We start from the raw sequence: 17,061 nt of genomic DNA, 5'->3' as shown, positions 1-17,061 counted from the left end.
GCGGGGAGCGGCGGGGGCGGTGCTGGCGCGGGGATGCCCGGGAATTGTAGTGCGGGACCGGGAGGGAGCGGGAAGCGGGGAGTGGGGAGCGATTTGGGGTGATGTGCGGTGGTGGGAGCACGGGTGGGTGCTGTGGGGGGTAGGTGGGTAGCGTGGGGTAGAGGTGGGTGATGCGGGGTGTGGGTGGGTGCTCTGGGCACGAGTGGGTGCTGGGGGGGGTAGGTGGGCGCTGTGGGATGCAGGTGGGTGTTGCAGCACAGGTGGGTGCTGTGGTCATGGGTGGGAGCTGTGGGGTGCAGGTGAGCACTGCAGGGTGATCTCAGCGTGGCTGGGCGCTGTAGGGCACAAAGGGGGGGTTTGTGGGATGCAGGTGGGTGCTTTGGGGACGAGTGGGTGCCGTGGAGTGAGGAGGGTGGGTGCTTTGGGTACGAATGGCTGCTGTGGGCACGAGTGGGTGCAGGTGGGTGTTTTGGGCATGGGTGGGTGCTGTGGGATGCAATAAGTGCTGTTATCATGGGTGAGTGCTGTGGGGCAGCTCTGCACCCCATGCCCAAGCAAACCCTGCTCCCCTTTTCCCCCACCCCTTATTGCTGCCAGCAGGACTGGGGGCAGCAGGATTTGGGTGGTCCCAGGCCCTGACCTGGTCACAGGGGAGTGGAGAAGCTGGGGAGACCCCAGCCCTGTGGGGGTCCCAGGTTTTCCTTGGCATTGTGCTCCCATCTTGTGTCTGGGGTCCCCCAGAGCAGAGGTTTGTGTTAGCACATGTTTGGGGCATGGCAAGTGCTGCTTCTGGGGTCCCCATCCTGCCTTTGGGGAGCCAAGAGCGTCCGTGGGGAAAGGCTGGATTCTCAGCCAGCAGGGAGATCAGTCTAAATCTGTCCCTGACTTGGGTTCGGTGCCAGTAAAACCATTAGGGAGCAGAAGAGGATTTATTCCCACGCTGGGAGGACCGGGAGGTGGGGCCCGGGTCCTGCAGAGCTCCCCAGGGAGGAGAGGTCCTGGGCTGGATGCGGCCCCTGGGGCTGGGAGACACTGGACGCTGCTGATGGCATGGGTGGATTGGGAGCAGCTTTAGGGGGATTTCTACTCCTAAAATAGGGGAGTCGTGGGCAGCTGGGCACTGGGCTGCAGGCACCGGGGATCCTCTGGCTCTGGAGATCCTCCTGTCACCAGGATTGCCGGCTGTGCCAAGTGCTGGTGCAGGAAGCATCCCTAGTCCTCACTCTCCCCAGCCTTCCCATTCTGGTTTTGGGCGCACCCCTGGGCCAGGGACCACGCGCTCAAACCCCAGTGGACGGGGAGGTCCCCTCAGGAAGGACAAATCCAAACCCATCGGATCCCATGTCCAACCCTCCCTCCGAACTGCCAAATAACGATGACAGCAGTGCTAATAAAAAATCAATAACCATTTATTCGATACAGCTGTTTCATACATACAGTACAGGGAGCGCCTCCGCAGGGGCTCAGCTGCTCGGAGCTGCTCGGACAGTACTCTCCAACTGAGGATTTGTCAATGATTAACAAAAGAACAGATCGTCACAAATCGGGAGTTTATTATAAGATAGTTTACCGTTAAAACAATTTTATTTTTTGCAAATAAACACTTTTTAATATATATATTTATATATTTATATATATGGTTACAAGTGATAAATTGAAAATTCTTTTTTTTTCCTATTTTTTTTTTTTAATGTTTTCATTTTTTCCCCAAAATACACTTATGCACTAATAACTGGCATCGACGAGAAACATTCGGATATGCCGTGGGATGGGTGTCACGAGGAGAGAAAGAAAAGAACAAAACGCTCCCAAGGCTCCTGGGTGTGAGAGATGCTCCAGGCCCAGGCAGCTCCATCCACGGTGGCTGGATTTGGCCCTCGCTTCCCGCCTGGAGCCAGCACAGCACACCCACCCTCACCAGGGTGTGGTGTCAGTGCCAGGGGTTCCTCAGCCACAGCAGCCCCCCGTGACTGTAGCTTTCCATGAGGTCTTCCCATGGGGTTGCAGTCCATCCCTGCTCCCACAGAGGTTTAGCCCTTTCCTTGGGGACACGGGTGACGGGAGGGTGGGTTTCCACAACAGCGGAGGTGTGGGACCACAGTGTCACTGTCCCCAGGGTGACAAAACTCCCAAACCCTGCAGATGAGGGGATAGAAAGGGACAGGACACCTTGTCCCCCCATCTGGTCCTGCAGCCTCTGCCCATCCCTCTGGATCAAGGTGGTTTCCCAGCTGGCGGTGCCTCACTGGGAGCACCTGAAGGGGCACAACCTGCCGGCCCCAGCAATGCCACTGTGGTGTCACTCAGCCCTGCCCACTCGCTGGCAGCTGCTGGGGTCCCGGCATCGCTCTGGAACCTTCCCTGGACAAGCAGGAGAGTTAAGGATGTCTCATGGAGAAAGTGGGGGAACATGTTCCTCTCTGAGTGATTACTAGTGGGGAAAACACCTTTTCAGGGGAACAAAAAACCCTTGAAGATTTCATTTTCTCATGGAAATTCCCAACTGACCACAGTGCTGCCCTCACCAGGGCTGTGTGTGTTTCCCAGGTCTGAGGGTGACAGGGACAGCACCAGGACTGCTGCTCCTGCTGCTGACCCTAAGATCCCAGATGGTCCCTGGGGTCCCCTCCAGGCTGGTGTCACTCTGTGAGGTCACCACAGCTGTCCCTGCTCCTCTCAGGATGCTCCTTTGCAGACACTCTCGTTAAGGAAGCAGACGTTGGGTTTTGATGTGGACTCCCTGACAACTCCCCAAGTCAGCCCTTCCCTGGGTCTCCCCCGCCCTGAGCAGCTCCCAGGGCTCCCCCCACACGCAGCACAGTGCTGCCTCTTAATTTAATCGACGAGAAGCCAATTAATTGCACATTAATGAGAATGGAGCCCTGGGCTCTGCCTGGGGGGAGGTGGTGGGGATTGTGTGGTGACCATCCGAGCCAGCAGTCCGAGCCACCTGGGTCACCCCTCCCTGGGTCAGGACATGAAGCTTTCCCGAGGGCTTTCTTCGGTGGTGGGACATGATTTTGGGATGCAGCGGCTCCCTCTGCCCCTTTGCAGAGATTTCTGTGCCAGGTCCCCAGCTCTGCCCGCTGTCCCCTTCCTGCTGCTGCTGGCCTCCCCAGCAGCCCCAGTGTGCCCCCCAAACACCCTCTTGGCATGGGGGGGTCACTGCCCTCCCAGCCATTGTGGCTTTGACAAGGGCACACGGGCTCAGCACCAGAGAACACCACCGCCAGGACAGTGCCCCAATGTCCCTGTCATGACAAAGAGTGAGCAGCTCCAAGCACGCACATCCTACACCTCCTGGAGCTCTCCCCCTTCCCCGGGGAGGCAGGATCTGCCCCGGTGACAGCATCCAAACACAGATCCAATGAAGAGCAAGCAGCGACCAGGCTGCGCCGCAGTGACTAATTAAGCTTTCTCACTAATTGCCTCGAGGCCCGGCGCAGCCAGCAGTGCTCCAGCACGTTCTCTCATCCGCAGGCACGTGCCCAGCTCACCAGGCAATGCAGAGCGTGGATCCAGGGGCCGGAGCTGTGGACAGAGCAGGAGACCGGGCTCCCCGAGAAGCCCTGGCTTCAGCCACCACCGTCCCTCCTCCCTGCCCGGCTGGAATAACCTGCCAGTGGAGGATGTTAATTATGACTGAGCCACTGCTCGAAGCCAGGGAATGATACCAAACCTCTAGCGGGCAGCAAGGAGCAGCGACTCCTGGGAAAGCGAGGATTGAGGTTTGAACTGATTAAAGCAAAAGCAGAAGCTCCGATGCCACTTTCCTGGCTCTGCATAGGGAAAAAATCGAATTAAGGTTTTCTGTTCTGTTACCGAGAGGAAACGTGCCTGTTTCCCAAGGACCGAGGTAGCCTGGTTTTGTCTGGAGACGGATACGTCCTGGTCCAGGGAGGGTTCCCTCTGGGCTGGAGAGAGGTGTGATGACCGTGTCAGCACAGGTGCAAAGAAGAGCCCAGGGGAAAAGCACAAGCAGGGACAGCACCACAGGGACCTCTCATCCCAAGGAGGATGATCGGGGGCTCAGATGCATCTTTGGGAGCAGGAACTCCCCCTACAGCGGGTCCCGGCCCCGAGGGACGAGGGGAGCGGGAGGTGTCTGGGCAGCGGCTGGGCTCGCCCCAAAGCAGGACCCGTGATTGTCACTTGATGCTGCCCCTGTCCCCATCACACACCTCCCACGGCTGCAACTGGGGAACCGAGACCCCATTCCTCCCTTTAGTGTGATTGGATAGAGCCAATGGGACTCTCAACGACCTTTGGATGCACCCCCAGGCTGGGGGGCAAGTTGATGGCTGCCATCTCCCCCAACCCCGGCACTGCCAGATGCGTTTACAAATACAATCCGAGCACAGCTCCCTCATTGCGCCCCCTCCTTTGTCGCACTGCCACTCTCCACGGTGCCCACAACATTCCCCCAACCTTCCATTAAACCCTCCAACCCGACCAGTCCCACCTCCCGCTCTCGCCCCCCGCACCCCCAGCCCTGGTCACACTCCGTGCCCGCGTTCCCTGTTCCCTCCTCTGCCTGTGCCGCTGAGACAAACCCTGCAAAGCCGACACTCCACGGAGCCGATCCCTGCCAAACGCATTCACCCTCGACCTGAGGCAGCGGGGAAAGTGCTGCCGACCCCCCCGGCATCCGCTGCTGGACCCTCTGCCCGACCAGGTCAAACATCTTTGGAAACATTGCCCTGGAGCTGGAAGGCTGGGGCCTGCTGGAGGCTGCCAGGCAGGCAGGCAGCTCCCTGCCCCGGCACGCAGCTGCTGGCGGAGGGTCCCCATCCACGGGACCCGCTGCTATTGCACTTCTCTTTCACTCAAGCGTCACCAGTTTGGCGCAGGGGAAGGGAATCACGGGCTGGGGGAGGCAGCGGGGTCCCACCGAGGGGTATGTACAGAGGCAGGGGGTGGAGAACGGTCCAGCTTCCTTGATCCTGTTTGTTTTCCAGTGTGAAACAAGGTCCGTGACTTGTTTAAAGTGGTTAATTGGTATTTTCTGTCTTTTTTTTTTCTTTTTTTTCCTTTCTTTTTGTAAAAAGAGGGTGAGAGGAGGGTGGGGGGAAGGGAGGTGGAATGGGAAGGAGAGGACATAAAACCGGGAGAGACCCCCACCCTGTTACCCTGGGCTGTAAACGAATCCTTGGACATGAGTCTCTGAGCTGCTCATTTCTCAGGTATCTTGCTGGCTCCTCCCTTCCGCTGGCCTGGGGGCTTGGGGACATGCTCGTCCCCCTCGGGGCTGCCCCGGGAGCCTTCCCAGTGCTCGAGGGTTTTCTTGTGATTAGTCTTTGCTGCCACGCTTTCTTTGCCCTTTGGAGACATTTCTGGAGGCCTCTCCTTGGGTTTCCTCCCTCTTTTCTTCCCGTTTGTGCTTTTCTTTTTCTCTTCTTTGCTGGAAGAAAGCTGTTCCCTGTTTTTCTTTTTCCGGCTGGCCTCTGAGGAGGTTCGGAACCAGTTCTGTGTCCGTGGGGTGACACGGGGGTTAGTGACTGTCCAGGGGTCAGGTACTGGCACCAGCACACACAACCCGAGCTGGGGCCGCCCCACACCCCGCTGGCATCACCTCCCCAGGACAAAGTGCTCAGCCTGGGGGTTTTGGGGACACCAAGGGGGATAGGAAGGACCCCCCCCAGGTTGTCACAGCATCACTGATGCTGCTGGGAGCTGCTGCTGAGCTCTGCTCTTGGCAGACATGGATGGATGGATGGATGGATGGATGGATGGATGGATGGATGGATGGATAGATGGAGAGGGACAGCCCAAGAATGGGCACGTCGGAGCAGGGACCAGCCCAGCCCAGCTCCAGCTGCTTCCTTACCTCTGAGTGAGCCTTGATGATGTGGTACTTGACGCCGCTCTCGGAGCTGAACTCCTTCTGGCACAGGAGGCAGCGGTACTTGCCCACCAAGTGGTCTCCCTGTAAGACAGAGCAGCCTCCTGCAGAGCCAAAGTGGCCCAGAGGGGTGGCCCCACCGGCCCCAGCCCGGCCCTGAGTCCTCTGTGACCTCAAAGTGACACAAAATAAACACTTGTGTCTAAAGCACCAGATCTCTGCTGGCCTCGGTGCCAGGCCAGGAGCTCACAGCCACATCTTCTCTCTGATCTTCAGCCCGTGCTCAGCCTGTGTGTCCCCAGCAACACCAACGACATCAGGTGTGTCCTGGGGCAGATGGGGCCACTGCCCTGTGTCCTCACTGTCAATAGATCTGTGATCTCCCGGGACTGAACCACCATCAGATTTATGTCCAACACTCACCTAATTTTCCTTTTACGCTGTCAAAGAGCCACAGTGACTGCTGGATTCCTGTCAACAGAGCCCTGGTGGGATGACGGATCTCCCGGCTCTGCTGCAGGTCACGGCATGCGGGAGATAATGTGCTCTCTCTTGACGAGGGGGTTATGGATGGGCCCCTCCAGGCAATATATTTCCTCCCTGGGAATTTCTCTGTAGCCGTAAATCTGGAGTTAGATGGGTCTCTCATTTCAGGAGAGGGCAGGGCTGGCCCCACTACAGACTGGCTTCAGGAATACTCATGCAAAATCATCTTGGTGCATCAATCCCCACTGAGGATGAGGTGCTGCCTGGGAGCAGCCTCCATTCTCACTAAGGCTTGACATATTGCAACCAGTTCTGCAGGATTTTACAGTAGGAATCACAGGCCAGCTCTGGAGGGGTTGTGATTTATTTATGCCCAATTTGGTGGCACAGTATCCAAACTAAATCCTCAGTAAGGGGAAGAATCCAACTGATGGCGGTGTGGGGGCCACAGAGCAGCAATTCCCCCAGTGCTGACCCCCAGCACCCAGCCCCAGCTGTGCCAGATACCGAGTGTGTAGCTCTGTAGTTCATGGAAATGCTCATGCAGATCCTGGCTGCTTCCTGTGCATGGAACCAGCCAGAAACCAGCTCCATTTTCTCTTGGACAGCAAAGGAGCTGCCCCAGTCTCCCGTGTTTGCTCTTTTATCCTGCATAAATCCAGCTTCTCCTGCTGGATCTCTGCAGCCCATTTTCTAAATGATCTCATTAAGGGCTGCTGTTCCAGCTAGCGCTGGAGGAGAGCAGGAGTTGGTGTTTTTAATAACCATGGGATATGGATTGGAGCTGCCTCCTGGAAGCTCCATTCAATGGAAGCTGCAGCTGGAAATGTTTCGGGGTATAAAGCTTTAGCAGCTCTTACTTGGTTCCAATTTCAGGGACCTACGCTGAGCTCCCAATCCCTCCTCTGTGGCAGCTGCAGGCCACTGGAGCTCAGGGCTGCTCCCTCAGGCAGGAGGGCACTGGTCTCTGCATGGACCGGCCACCTCTTCCAGCCTCAGCTCATCCCAGGAGGCACTGCAACAGCAGTGTTGGGTAGCCAAGGGCTCATGAATGATTTGGGGGCTGCAGGAACCAGCTGGGCAAGGGCTACTGAGGGATGGGGGGACACGAGGCAGGATGGCTTGGTCCCACTGCTGTGTCCCTGAGACACTCCATGTGTTAGAGGTCTGGGCTCTTGAGGGAGATGTTTGTGTTATGGCACCTCTGCTTCACAGTTGGGATGGCAGCTACATCCCCTCCATCCCATCTGCTCTGCTCCAGCCTCTCTGCCTCCATCTGCCTGCTGACAACTCACTGCGAGCAGCACTGCCTGGCCAGCCCTGCCAGTGGCCACCATCCTTTAACCTGTGCATTGTCCCTTGGCCTGCCCCTTCCAAAGCAGCTGGGGGGGAAGAGAAAACCAAACCCCAAAGACACCTCTGAGACAAGGGTGTAAAAGGAGGTGCCTACCTTGTTGCAGTTGGCCAGGTGAGCTTTCAGCCCCGAGACGCTGGAGTAAATGGCTTCACAGAACTGCAGGAAGAAACAAAGCAGGGTTAGACACGATCCCCCTCATCTGCCTTCCTCTGAGCCAGGGCCAGGAGCCTGCTGAGCCAGCACAGCCACCGGTCCAGGCTGAGCAGTGTGAGGTTAATGCTCTGCGAGGCGCCGAGGGCTCTGGTCACACGTTTCCTATTAGTGCTAATGGGAGTCATGTGGCCACATCCCTCTGCAACAGGCTGAAAAACGTCTCCCCTAAATGTCTCCGTGGAAAACGGTACATTTGTGAGCTGTCAGGAGGTCCTGCTGGGCTACAGGAGTTCTTGGAGCCACAGCAGAGGCTTAACGGAGAGGACAAATCACCCGGGCAGCAGCATGACCAGTTTCTGAGCAACGTCTTTTTCAAGTGCCTGTGTATGACATTAATTAGCCAGCCCGGTTCCCCCGGCCTTGTGGGAACAGCCTCCTTCAGAACTCCCATTAACAAGGCTTTGTTTGGGATGATAAATTCAGGCCCAGCACCAGGGTGGGGTTCACCTCCCTGCCAGCTCAGGCCAAGACTGTGTTTCACAGAGAGATGAAGTGCCTGCACCATGCCCTGAGGTTGCTGCCTGTCGCAAGGCTTTAAAAAGCTTGGCTTAAATCCAGCCCAGCTTAACTCTGGGAAAAGCAGGTTCTCTGCATTAAAAGACTCCTGAGCACAGGATGCACAGCCTTTGCTCCGTCTGGAGCCTTGCTTTCCAAAGGCAGCTCCAGAGCCTGAACTGGGCAATGCTGAACCATCAGCTCAAGAGTGGCCCAGTCCCCAAGGGTGAGCACACCAGGAGGATCCCAAAGGTGGGACACGCTTTAACGAGGCACGGCAGCAAGCCCAGGGAAAGGAGGTGAAATGAGTGTCTGAACATCACTGTCATCTGAGGCCCAATGAGAACCTGCTTTGGTGGGTTTCTGCCCCTGAAACTCCCCCTTCCTCCTGCAGACTGAGACCAGCCGGCCTGTGGCAGAACAGAGACAGTCCTTACATTGTTGGGACAGTTGATGCGGCCCTTCTCCTTCACTTCGTTCTTCCAGTTTTCCAGCAGCCTGGGATTGAGCTTTGGAAGCCCTGGTCGGGTGTAATTGAGCTGTGAACAATAGCAGAGGATTAGCAGAGCTGCACACCCCAGCCTGGTCTGTGGTGGAATCCTGCCTCTTCACACGGGTCTTGTCCCCACCCGAAGCGAATCGGAGCTGAAAACTACTTGTGAGGCTTCCCCTGGAGATGCCATTCCCCTCCCCAGGCACTGCAGACCATGGGGGTGGCTCTGCCCTCTGCTGTGCCACCAGTGAGGAGTCCCTAGCAAAGAGGAGAGGGGAGGCTCCTGTTCCTGCTCTCAGGTCCATGCCCGGCACCAGGGCCAGGCCCAGACCTGGCGTTTTCGGTGCACAGTGTCGGCACAGCCCTTCTGCCGTGTTTCATAACCAGGAGAATAAACAACCCTGCACACTGGGCAGAGGGGATGATGCCAGGAGCCTCCATGGCTGCCTTCCATGGATGAATGGGCACAACTCGTCAAACAATGAAAGGCTCTTGTGCCTCTGCCTCTCCTTCTGGCAGGGCTGCTCCTTCCAAGTGCTTTTAATTACTGCTTTGTTAACGACTTTGAGGGTTAGCATAGTGGGCCGGCCTTCCCAACCCCAGTTCTGCATGTTCAGCACAAGTCAAGGCTGCAGCTCTGGGCATCTCTGGGCCTCCTGGCCGCTGTGCCTGGCCCTACCTGTGGGGTTGGTCCCTGCCTGACACTGTGCCACCGTGCCAAGGTCTGCAGGGGACACCAGCCTGCACAGCCATGCCAGCACGACTCCCAGCCCACCCTGGTGAGCTCTGCCAGAGCCGATGGATGTTGTTTGGGTCTCAAGCCCCAAACTTGCCCTGAGTGGGAGAGTGCTGGGTGAGCCCGCAGATGACACGGTGCAGGTGTAGGTACCTGAGCACGTGCCACTCTCCATGGGCACCTCTGAGCATGGGCCATGGCTGCATCCCCGGATGGAGAGGACGCAGAGCCAAACAGTGCTCGCAGAGGTGCAAACCCAGGAGCTGTTTTTAAAATGTTCCCTGAGGACCCGGGGCTGGTGGTTCAGAGGCAGCGGGAAGCTGGCTGGATTTCTTTTCCAGCTGTGACTTTTCCTGAACATGCTGATAAAGTTGCAAATCTGCCTTTGTCCAGCTCCCCCCAGCTGTTCCCAAACCTCCCTGCAAAGGGAAGCTCGGGATGTGGAGGGCTCAGATGCCAACCGCTCATTTCCACTCAAATTGGAGTGATCTATGTGCCCCTGCTGCCTTCCCCTTGGCACGTGGCAGGGCACGGCCAGAGCAGGGAGCCCGTGGAGTGCTGGGCTCCATGAGAGGGGCAGGGGCACAGGGCCTTGCGAAACGGCGCCGTGAACGCTGGTACAGACGGATGTGGATGTGGAAAACTCCCCCGAGCCCCAGCGTGCTGCTATTCTGTCGTGCTTCGCGGCTGGGGGAGATGCCAACAGAGCTCTTTGAAGCTCTGGGATGGTGCATCTACCAAGCGCTTGGTCCCCCACCCGGGGGAGGCAATGTCACCTCCAGGGGAGAACACAGGAGTCCCTTTCAGCCATTGATACTGAGAGCCGGGACGCCAAACGGCCTCCATAATTAAAACCCAATCAATCCCATGAATGAGCAAACATTAATGGTAACCGCACACAGCCCCAGCAACAACCTCTCCCTCCGCACGTCCCCGGGGAGGAGGCGAGGGGGGATGTTCAGAGATGTGGACTCTGCTGCTCTGCTTTCCCACTCCAGAGAAAAATCCCTCCCCGCTCTCCTCCAACAGCCCTGCACAATAACATGCAAATCCCATGTCTTCCCGGGGCGCTGCGGTTCTGGGAATGTCAAAGTCATCTTTATGTCTCTATTAAGAGGGAGCCCCAGGCATGGAATATTTTATATTTTTTTTTCTTTTCCATTTATTTTCCTCAAACAGCCTGTAAGTGAAAATCTTCATGGCCAAATCATTAAACGACTACAACTGGTTTTGGCTGCAGCCCATCTCTTCTGAACAGTCGAAGGATGCTGGGCTGGGAAGGTTTGTTTTCTTTGACTGACGGTTTTATTTAATTAACTTTCATATTTCAATCCTCTCTGCTCCTTAGACAGCTCTCCCCTTCCCCAAAATATATCGCAGTAAATGAGAACCATGTGGGATGTCTCAGCCAAGGAGCGTCCCTGGAAGCCTCACCCAGGTCCCCAGCACGAGGCATGGCTCTCCCAGGGCCCCATGGAAGCTGTGGGTGATGCTGTCTTGGAGGTGAAGCCAAAATGCACCCAAGGGTGTTGGATGGCAGCCAGGTCCCACAGGAGGGTCACACCACGGCAGCGCTGCCAAGCAAGGGGAGGAAGGGCGGACTCGGCCCCGCAGCTGGAGCTGGGATCCGGTTTGGCCCACCAGTGACACGAGTCTGCAGGGCTCAGCCTGGCTCTCGCCCAGATCGCAGGGCCATTGTTTTGGGGGATAAACCCAAGCCAGCCTCTTCTGCTCCGGAATTTATCCTGGTTCCAGTATAAAACCTCAAGCCTGGAGATGACTTTTCCCCTTTAGCTTTATGACTGGCCCACAGCAGTCCTTTGCTCTGAACCCCTGGCACCCCACAGCATCCAGGCTCCATGGGGATGTGCAGCATCCACGGCTGCCCTCAGCCCTGTAACAGCACTACATCCTGAGCCCTGGGGAGGTGAATGGGGTGTTCTTGCATCCCACAGAGGAGCTCTGCATCCCTCCCTGTGCAGGATCGTGGCTGCCTGGGCTGCAGGAGCCCAACACCATCTCCAGCACCTCGAAGCAAGCAACACCATCAGGAAGGCATCACACCATGAAACAGTGGGATTTCCGTGGCATTTTCTCCCCTCTTGCCCCTCAGATGCCTCTTTCCTCTGCTCGAGGAGGTTGTTTCTCATCCCCCACTAGATCCCCAGAGCCCACCGTTGCCTGCCTATGCCACCAAGCTGGGTGTTCCCTGCAGCCTCTCACTCCTTCTGTGGCAGCCCCAAGGCTGCCCACAGGCAGCAAAGGCCAGAGGAAGGTCAGAGGGTCGGCAGCATCTTCACGGAGATTCTGCAGAGGGGATTTTTCCCAGAAAAGCAGCAGGGGTGTGCCCTTCCCCATCTGACAAGCCCAGCAAGCGGCTGTTGTGAAACACCCCATCTGTTTCAGCTTATCCGGAGGCAAATAAAGATCGGAGCGAGAAAATAAGACTCCAGTGTATATTTAGAAATGCTGGATTTGGTTAGCGCAGACCGAAGGCAGCGCAGGGCCTGGGATCGAGCAGCAATCGTTTATTCTAATGCCATTGCTTTGGTGTGAAGGAATCCATTCTCCCGGGGAAAGGCGAACGCGTCCCACCATGGGCCACCAACGGGATCCAGACCCAGCGTCCCTCTCCCCGGCTGGGACCAGCTGCCACGTGGCCACAGCACAGGGGCTGCAGTGGGGCTGTGCCTGCTGAAGGCTGCAAACCTCTGTATCCCATCGGCTTGCTGAGGAGCTGTGCCTTCCCCTGGGAAAAAGTTTTGCTGCCTGGAGAAGGGATGGAGAGGAGGGGTGGTTTTCTTCATCAGCTTCCTTGGAACCCATGTTGACTGCTGGGACCGCTGGTGTGGAACTCAAAGAGTTCAGGGATGGAGCTGCATCGTTTGGGTGTATCCATCTACCACTGGTTACAGATCAGAGCTGGGACTCATCCGTCCCTCAGGAATCCCGGAAATCCCCAGGGCTTGCTGACAAGAGGCAGGAGCAGCTGAAATCTGCTGCCAATCCCTGACTTTCCACCTCTCTCCAGGTCCACTGAGGGGGGCTGCAGACACAGCAGCATACTCCCAATGGCTGGGTAAGGCTCAGAGGGAAGAAGAGGTGGTGATGTGGCGGCTCTTCTGGGAATTCCACCATTTCCCATCAGTCCTGCCACGCTGGTCACGGTGAACTGGTGTTTTTCTTCCTGCTGCTCCGGTGGCTGTGGGCTGTCAGCTCCCTTGGGGACAGACACCACACACGCTCGGTGGGGCGTGGCATGGGGACATGGGGACACTGCCTGCTGCTCTAAGCCTCCCACATGGCACAGGGCTGTCCTGCCAGCACAGCTGAAGGCACTTCTGAGGGAAGGGCTGTTCGGGGCTGTAACAGGGTCAGACTGGGCACTTGGTGGCATGTTTGAAGCGCTCACAGCTGGGAGGTTTTCTCCACGCCCTGAACTGAAGCAACTTGTAAACCCAGAGGGGTCCTGAGCAATGCGAGACGGCTCAGCAGAGCAACACAGAGTGTGCTGAAGTCAGCAAGTTCCCACCATCCTCCCCAGGCAGAACCTGCCTCCCACCTCCTTCCAGCACTGCTCGTCGAGAAAAAATGTCATAGACTGAGCAGATTATGGAGTGTTGTCAAGGGAACGTGACAGCCACTGCAAGATGTACCCACAGGCACACACACAGCTACGTATGTATTCACCCACTGCACTGATTTCCTCCAAAATCCACGGAGGATTTCATGCAGGGCCTGAGGTCCCGATCCTTGTTTTGTCACCTGGGAGCTGATCCAATTCCCCCCTTGCCCATCCTCAATGCAAAACTGCTTCTGCCAACCTCACAGCAATTCCTTGCTTTTTAGCACCAAGATGGGGCTCAGTTAAACTCAAACAATTAGACTCTGAACACAAGAGATGTCTCATAAAAAAACCCCACCAGCATTTCATGGAGCAATTACAGCAGTGCTGAGACCTTTACGATGCCTTTGTATGTCAGCCTGAACATGTGTCCCTTGTCCAGGCCTGGGGTCCTGCCTGCTCCTTCAATTCAAACAGAAAATATCCAAAGTCATGAGTAAGGGAAGCAATTCCAAAAGGAAAGAGAGGAACAAAAGAGCTGAGGCTGGAGGGGGGAGAAGAGAGCAGCACACCTCTCCTCATGCAGTATTTGAAATGAAACAGCTACTTTGGGCTTGATTTTTTTATGTTACAAATGCATTGCAGCTGAAGTCATCTGGAAACCAACAATGGCAACACCAAGCAGTGGGGAAATAAAAACTTTGCAACCAGTTCTGGCCCTCGAACCCCCAGCTCTGCTCTGTGGCAGCATTGTGGCTGGATCCCCTTCTGTGCCAGTGCCTCACCAGGATGCCAAGGTGGGTAAAGAAGCTGCTGGTTTGTTTCTGTGCTGGTTTTCCAGCTGCCTGCCACGTGCAGACTGGGATCTGAGCCAGGCTGAGCTCCTCTGGGTCTCTGCAGGACTACGTTCTCCTGATGCCCTCTGATCCTCACTCCCATCTTTGCAATGGGCCCAATATTCTGCCCAGCACGAATTTTGGAGCTCTGGACAAGAGATACCCAACTGTTCAGAGCAAGGAATAGACCTGGCACCCAACTGCAGAGTTGCCTGCTCAGGAAACAGGCTGCAGCTCAAACAGAGACTTGCGGGATGGCTCTGCATTGAGTTCTGGCAGACGAAAATACTCCGGTTCCCTCTCTTTTTTCCTCTCTTACACTGAAAAGGCTTACGATTTGCTGCTGTTTCATTCCTTTTACAGTCCAGAAGGAGTGCACCTGGAGGGAATTTCAGCTTTGGGATGCTCCCAGGAATAATCACTTCTTCCTATAGCCACGAGGGAGGTTTGGTTTAACCAATGCCTACACAAAGCTCAAACCTCCTGGAGCCCCATGTAGACCCCACAGCATCGGGCCACGAGTGCATCGCTGCTGGAGCTCAGCTCAGCCCTGCCTCCACTCTCCACCTTCCTCTGCTCACAGCAGCACTGCTCTGGGATGCTGCAGGCCCTTTACCTCCAGAAAAGCATCTCCCAGAAGTTAAGGAAGAGACATGAAGGGAGGGAATTCTGCCTGGAGCATCTTTGCTCTCTGACAGTGCAAGAGCATTTCAGGTTCGATCTCTGCTCTCTTCGCATGCTCCTCTTGGCTGCCAGCACGGACCAGAACTGACCCTGCTCCACAAACAACATCCTCTGGGCTGGACTCTGATTTCTCCCCAAAGCACCACCCTTTGCTCCATTCCACCCAGTGGGAAAGGACAAAGCTGTCTGCAGCTGGGAGCCTCCAGACCACAGGGGCTCAGCCTGCGCTGGGTGGGCTCTTCAGCAATAAATCTGCCATCACAGCTAATTAATTTAAGACACAGCAAGGGAGACACGTGAGCCCTCAGCCATCTGGGGCCAGGCAATCATCCTGGGATCTCTGTGTACAGCTGGGGCCAGGCAATCATCCCAGGATCTCCATGTGCAGCTGGGGCCAGGCTAGCATCCTGGGATCTCTGTGTACAAACAAAAGGAGAACTAAAGGCTGCTCACCCGCTTCGTTTCAGGCACCAGGTCATCTTTCATCCTCCGCTTGGTCCAATCCCTGGCGAGCTCATCCTCTGCTATCTCCTGGAGGTGAAAGACGGCTACCTGGGCCGACGTCCGACGGATGCGGCCGCTCGGGGTCCTCTCGAAATCTTCTATGGGAGCAGGCTCCTGCTTCACCTCTGGCTCCTCCGGAGGCTGCAAGAGAGACAGAGTCAGGAAGGGCATGACAAGAGAACAGGCGAGCTCTCCGGCCCCAGGATGGGGATGCTGGGATTTGGGCTGTGTGTTTCCAGACCTGCTTTGTGGCTCTGTGCCAGAGCACTGGAATGAAGGGAGCACCCACCCCCTCAGCCCAGCAGCCAGCCAGGAGACAGACCCACTGTGTCCCGCGTGTGTAAATGTCTCCAGTTATTAGAGTTAGGAAGTGATTAGCGTTGGATGCACTGTCAGGAGGGATCAACAGAACAGAAAGGGATGCTCCCCAGGGACAGATCCTGCCACCCCAGCGCTGGCAAGCAGCTGGTGCTTGTGAGGGAGTGGCCTGAGCTCTGTTTTTTTCCCCTGCAGAGCACGGATGCAGGGTGGGCTGGAGCACAGCCCAGTGGGCACTGGGGAAAGAGAACACTGACGATTGCTCTGCTCCTGTAAACACAGCATCCTGCCTTTTTGGAGGGGCAGAGGGGCCTCCAGCCTGTTCCCCCCAACATCGCAGGGTACAACACGTGTGTGGTGATGTGAGGGACAAAACAACATCAGCCCGACGTCTGCACCTGCCTTGCCTGGCCCGGCCCTGCCCGGCTCTGTCCTGCCCACGGGCTCCACAGCAGCTCTGCAGTCCCCCCCAGGGGGAGGTGGCCCGGCTCCTCGGGCTGCGGAAGCATCCGGGGGGCTCACCGAGGCCGTGTGTTCTGACCGCACATGGTAGTCGTGGCCAGCCTTGGATTTGTACTTCTTGCTGCAGTGTGGACAGCTGAAAACAGGCTTGTCGGCCTCAGTGAGCTGCTTCCCACACCGCTTCTGGTGGTACTGGTAACCCATCAGGCTGGAGAAGTTGGCCACGCAGCCCTATGGAGATGGGGAGAAGGGAAAGCTTAAGGAGGGCTGGGGCTTCATGTGCCCATTTCCGAAAGGTTGGGATGCTGTTGCTCCAGGAAGGAATATTCCTGAGGAGCCCACTCCGCAGAGTGGATTCACCAACCCATCCCATCCGAGTGATGGGGGATTTGACAATCCCCAAAGACACATAACAGTGCCCTGGAGGGACGGGGGAAGCAGCCTCTGCCCCTGGCACTCCCTGCCCCCACCACATGGACAGAGCTCTCCAGACAGACACATGGTGGGCAGCGGGAGGGGAAGGCATTGAGGAGGCACTACCTGCATGGAGAGTAAAGCATCCACGGGACAAACCTCTGCCACACACCCCCCCTTACCTGCTCGTGACTTGTCTGCAACCAGCTCGGCACTGTTTTGGTGTGGTTTGCTTTGGTTTTATGCTGTGCCCGGGACAGTGCCGGCTGTGCCCCTTCCTGACTTCAGGAGGCAGAGCCTGCTCTCCAGTGCTCCTCAGCCTGCCCTGTGCCCACCCTCCTGCCAGGCTGGCCTGTCGCCAGAGCACACAGAGCCAGGGGGATGGGGACTGGCATGGCTGAGCTAAGGGGGAAATGTCAAGCGCGTGTCGAGTGCGTGCCAAGGGATGCCTGGAGAGTGCATGTCCCTCTGGAGAATGCCACGTCCCCCTCTGCACAGGACTCACTCCTTCCACCTTCTCATAGAACGAGAAACAGGAATCTTTCTCGTACCTCATTGGGGCATTTCAGTTTTCCCATCTGCTTTAGCACTTTCCTCAGCCTTTCCCGCTCTTCCTGTTCACCAAGTCCAGCGGTTTCCACAGGAACAGGCTGGAA

The 17,061-nt window shown here is 56.7% G+C and overlaps 1 protein-coding gene across 2 annotated transcripts in view; it reads right to left on the bottom strand.

Moving 5' to 3' along the window:
- Positions 1-1,388: 1,388 nt before the first annotated feature.
- The window catches only part of ZNF512B (zinc finger protein 512B), a 30,018-nt gene continuing 14,345 nt past the window's right edge, over positions 1,389-17,061 (bottom strand). The window contains exons 11-17 of one of the 2 annotated variants that reach the window (XM_017833242.1): positions 16,957-17,055; positions 15,932-16,222; positions 15,161-15,352; positions 8,831-8,932; positions 7,779-7,841; positions 5,828-5,926; positions 1,389-5,466 (exon numbers count right to left, since the gene is read on the bottom strand). In XM_017833242.1, the coding sequence (XP_017688731.1) occupies positions 5,173-5,466; positions 5,828-5,926; positions 7,779-7,841; positions 8,831-8,932; positions 15,161-15,352; positions 15,932-16,222; positions 16,957-17,055 (1,140 nt within the window). In that variant the 3' untranslated portion in view covers positions 1,389-5,172. The remainder of the gene's footprint in view (positions 5,467-5,827; positions 5,927-7,778; positions 7,842-8,830; positions 8,933-15,160; positions 15,353-15,931; positions 16,223-16,956; positions 17,056-17,061) is intronic. The other variant, XM_017833243.1, reaches the window with a different exon arrangement.

The sequence above is a fragment of the Lepidothrix coronata genome, unplaced genomic scaffold, assembly GCF_001604755.1.
Source record: "Lepidothrix coronata isolate B3197 unplaced genomic scaffold, Lepidothrix_coronata-1.0 Scaffold212, whole genome shotgun sequence".
NCBI classification, from domain to species: Eukaryota; Metazoa; Chordata; class Aves; order Passeriformes; family Pipridae; genus Lepidothrix; species Lepidothrix coronata.
Note: the sequence above shows the minus strand (reverse complement) of the source record. Positions and strands in the feature narration are given on the sequence as shown.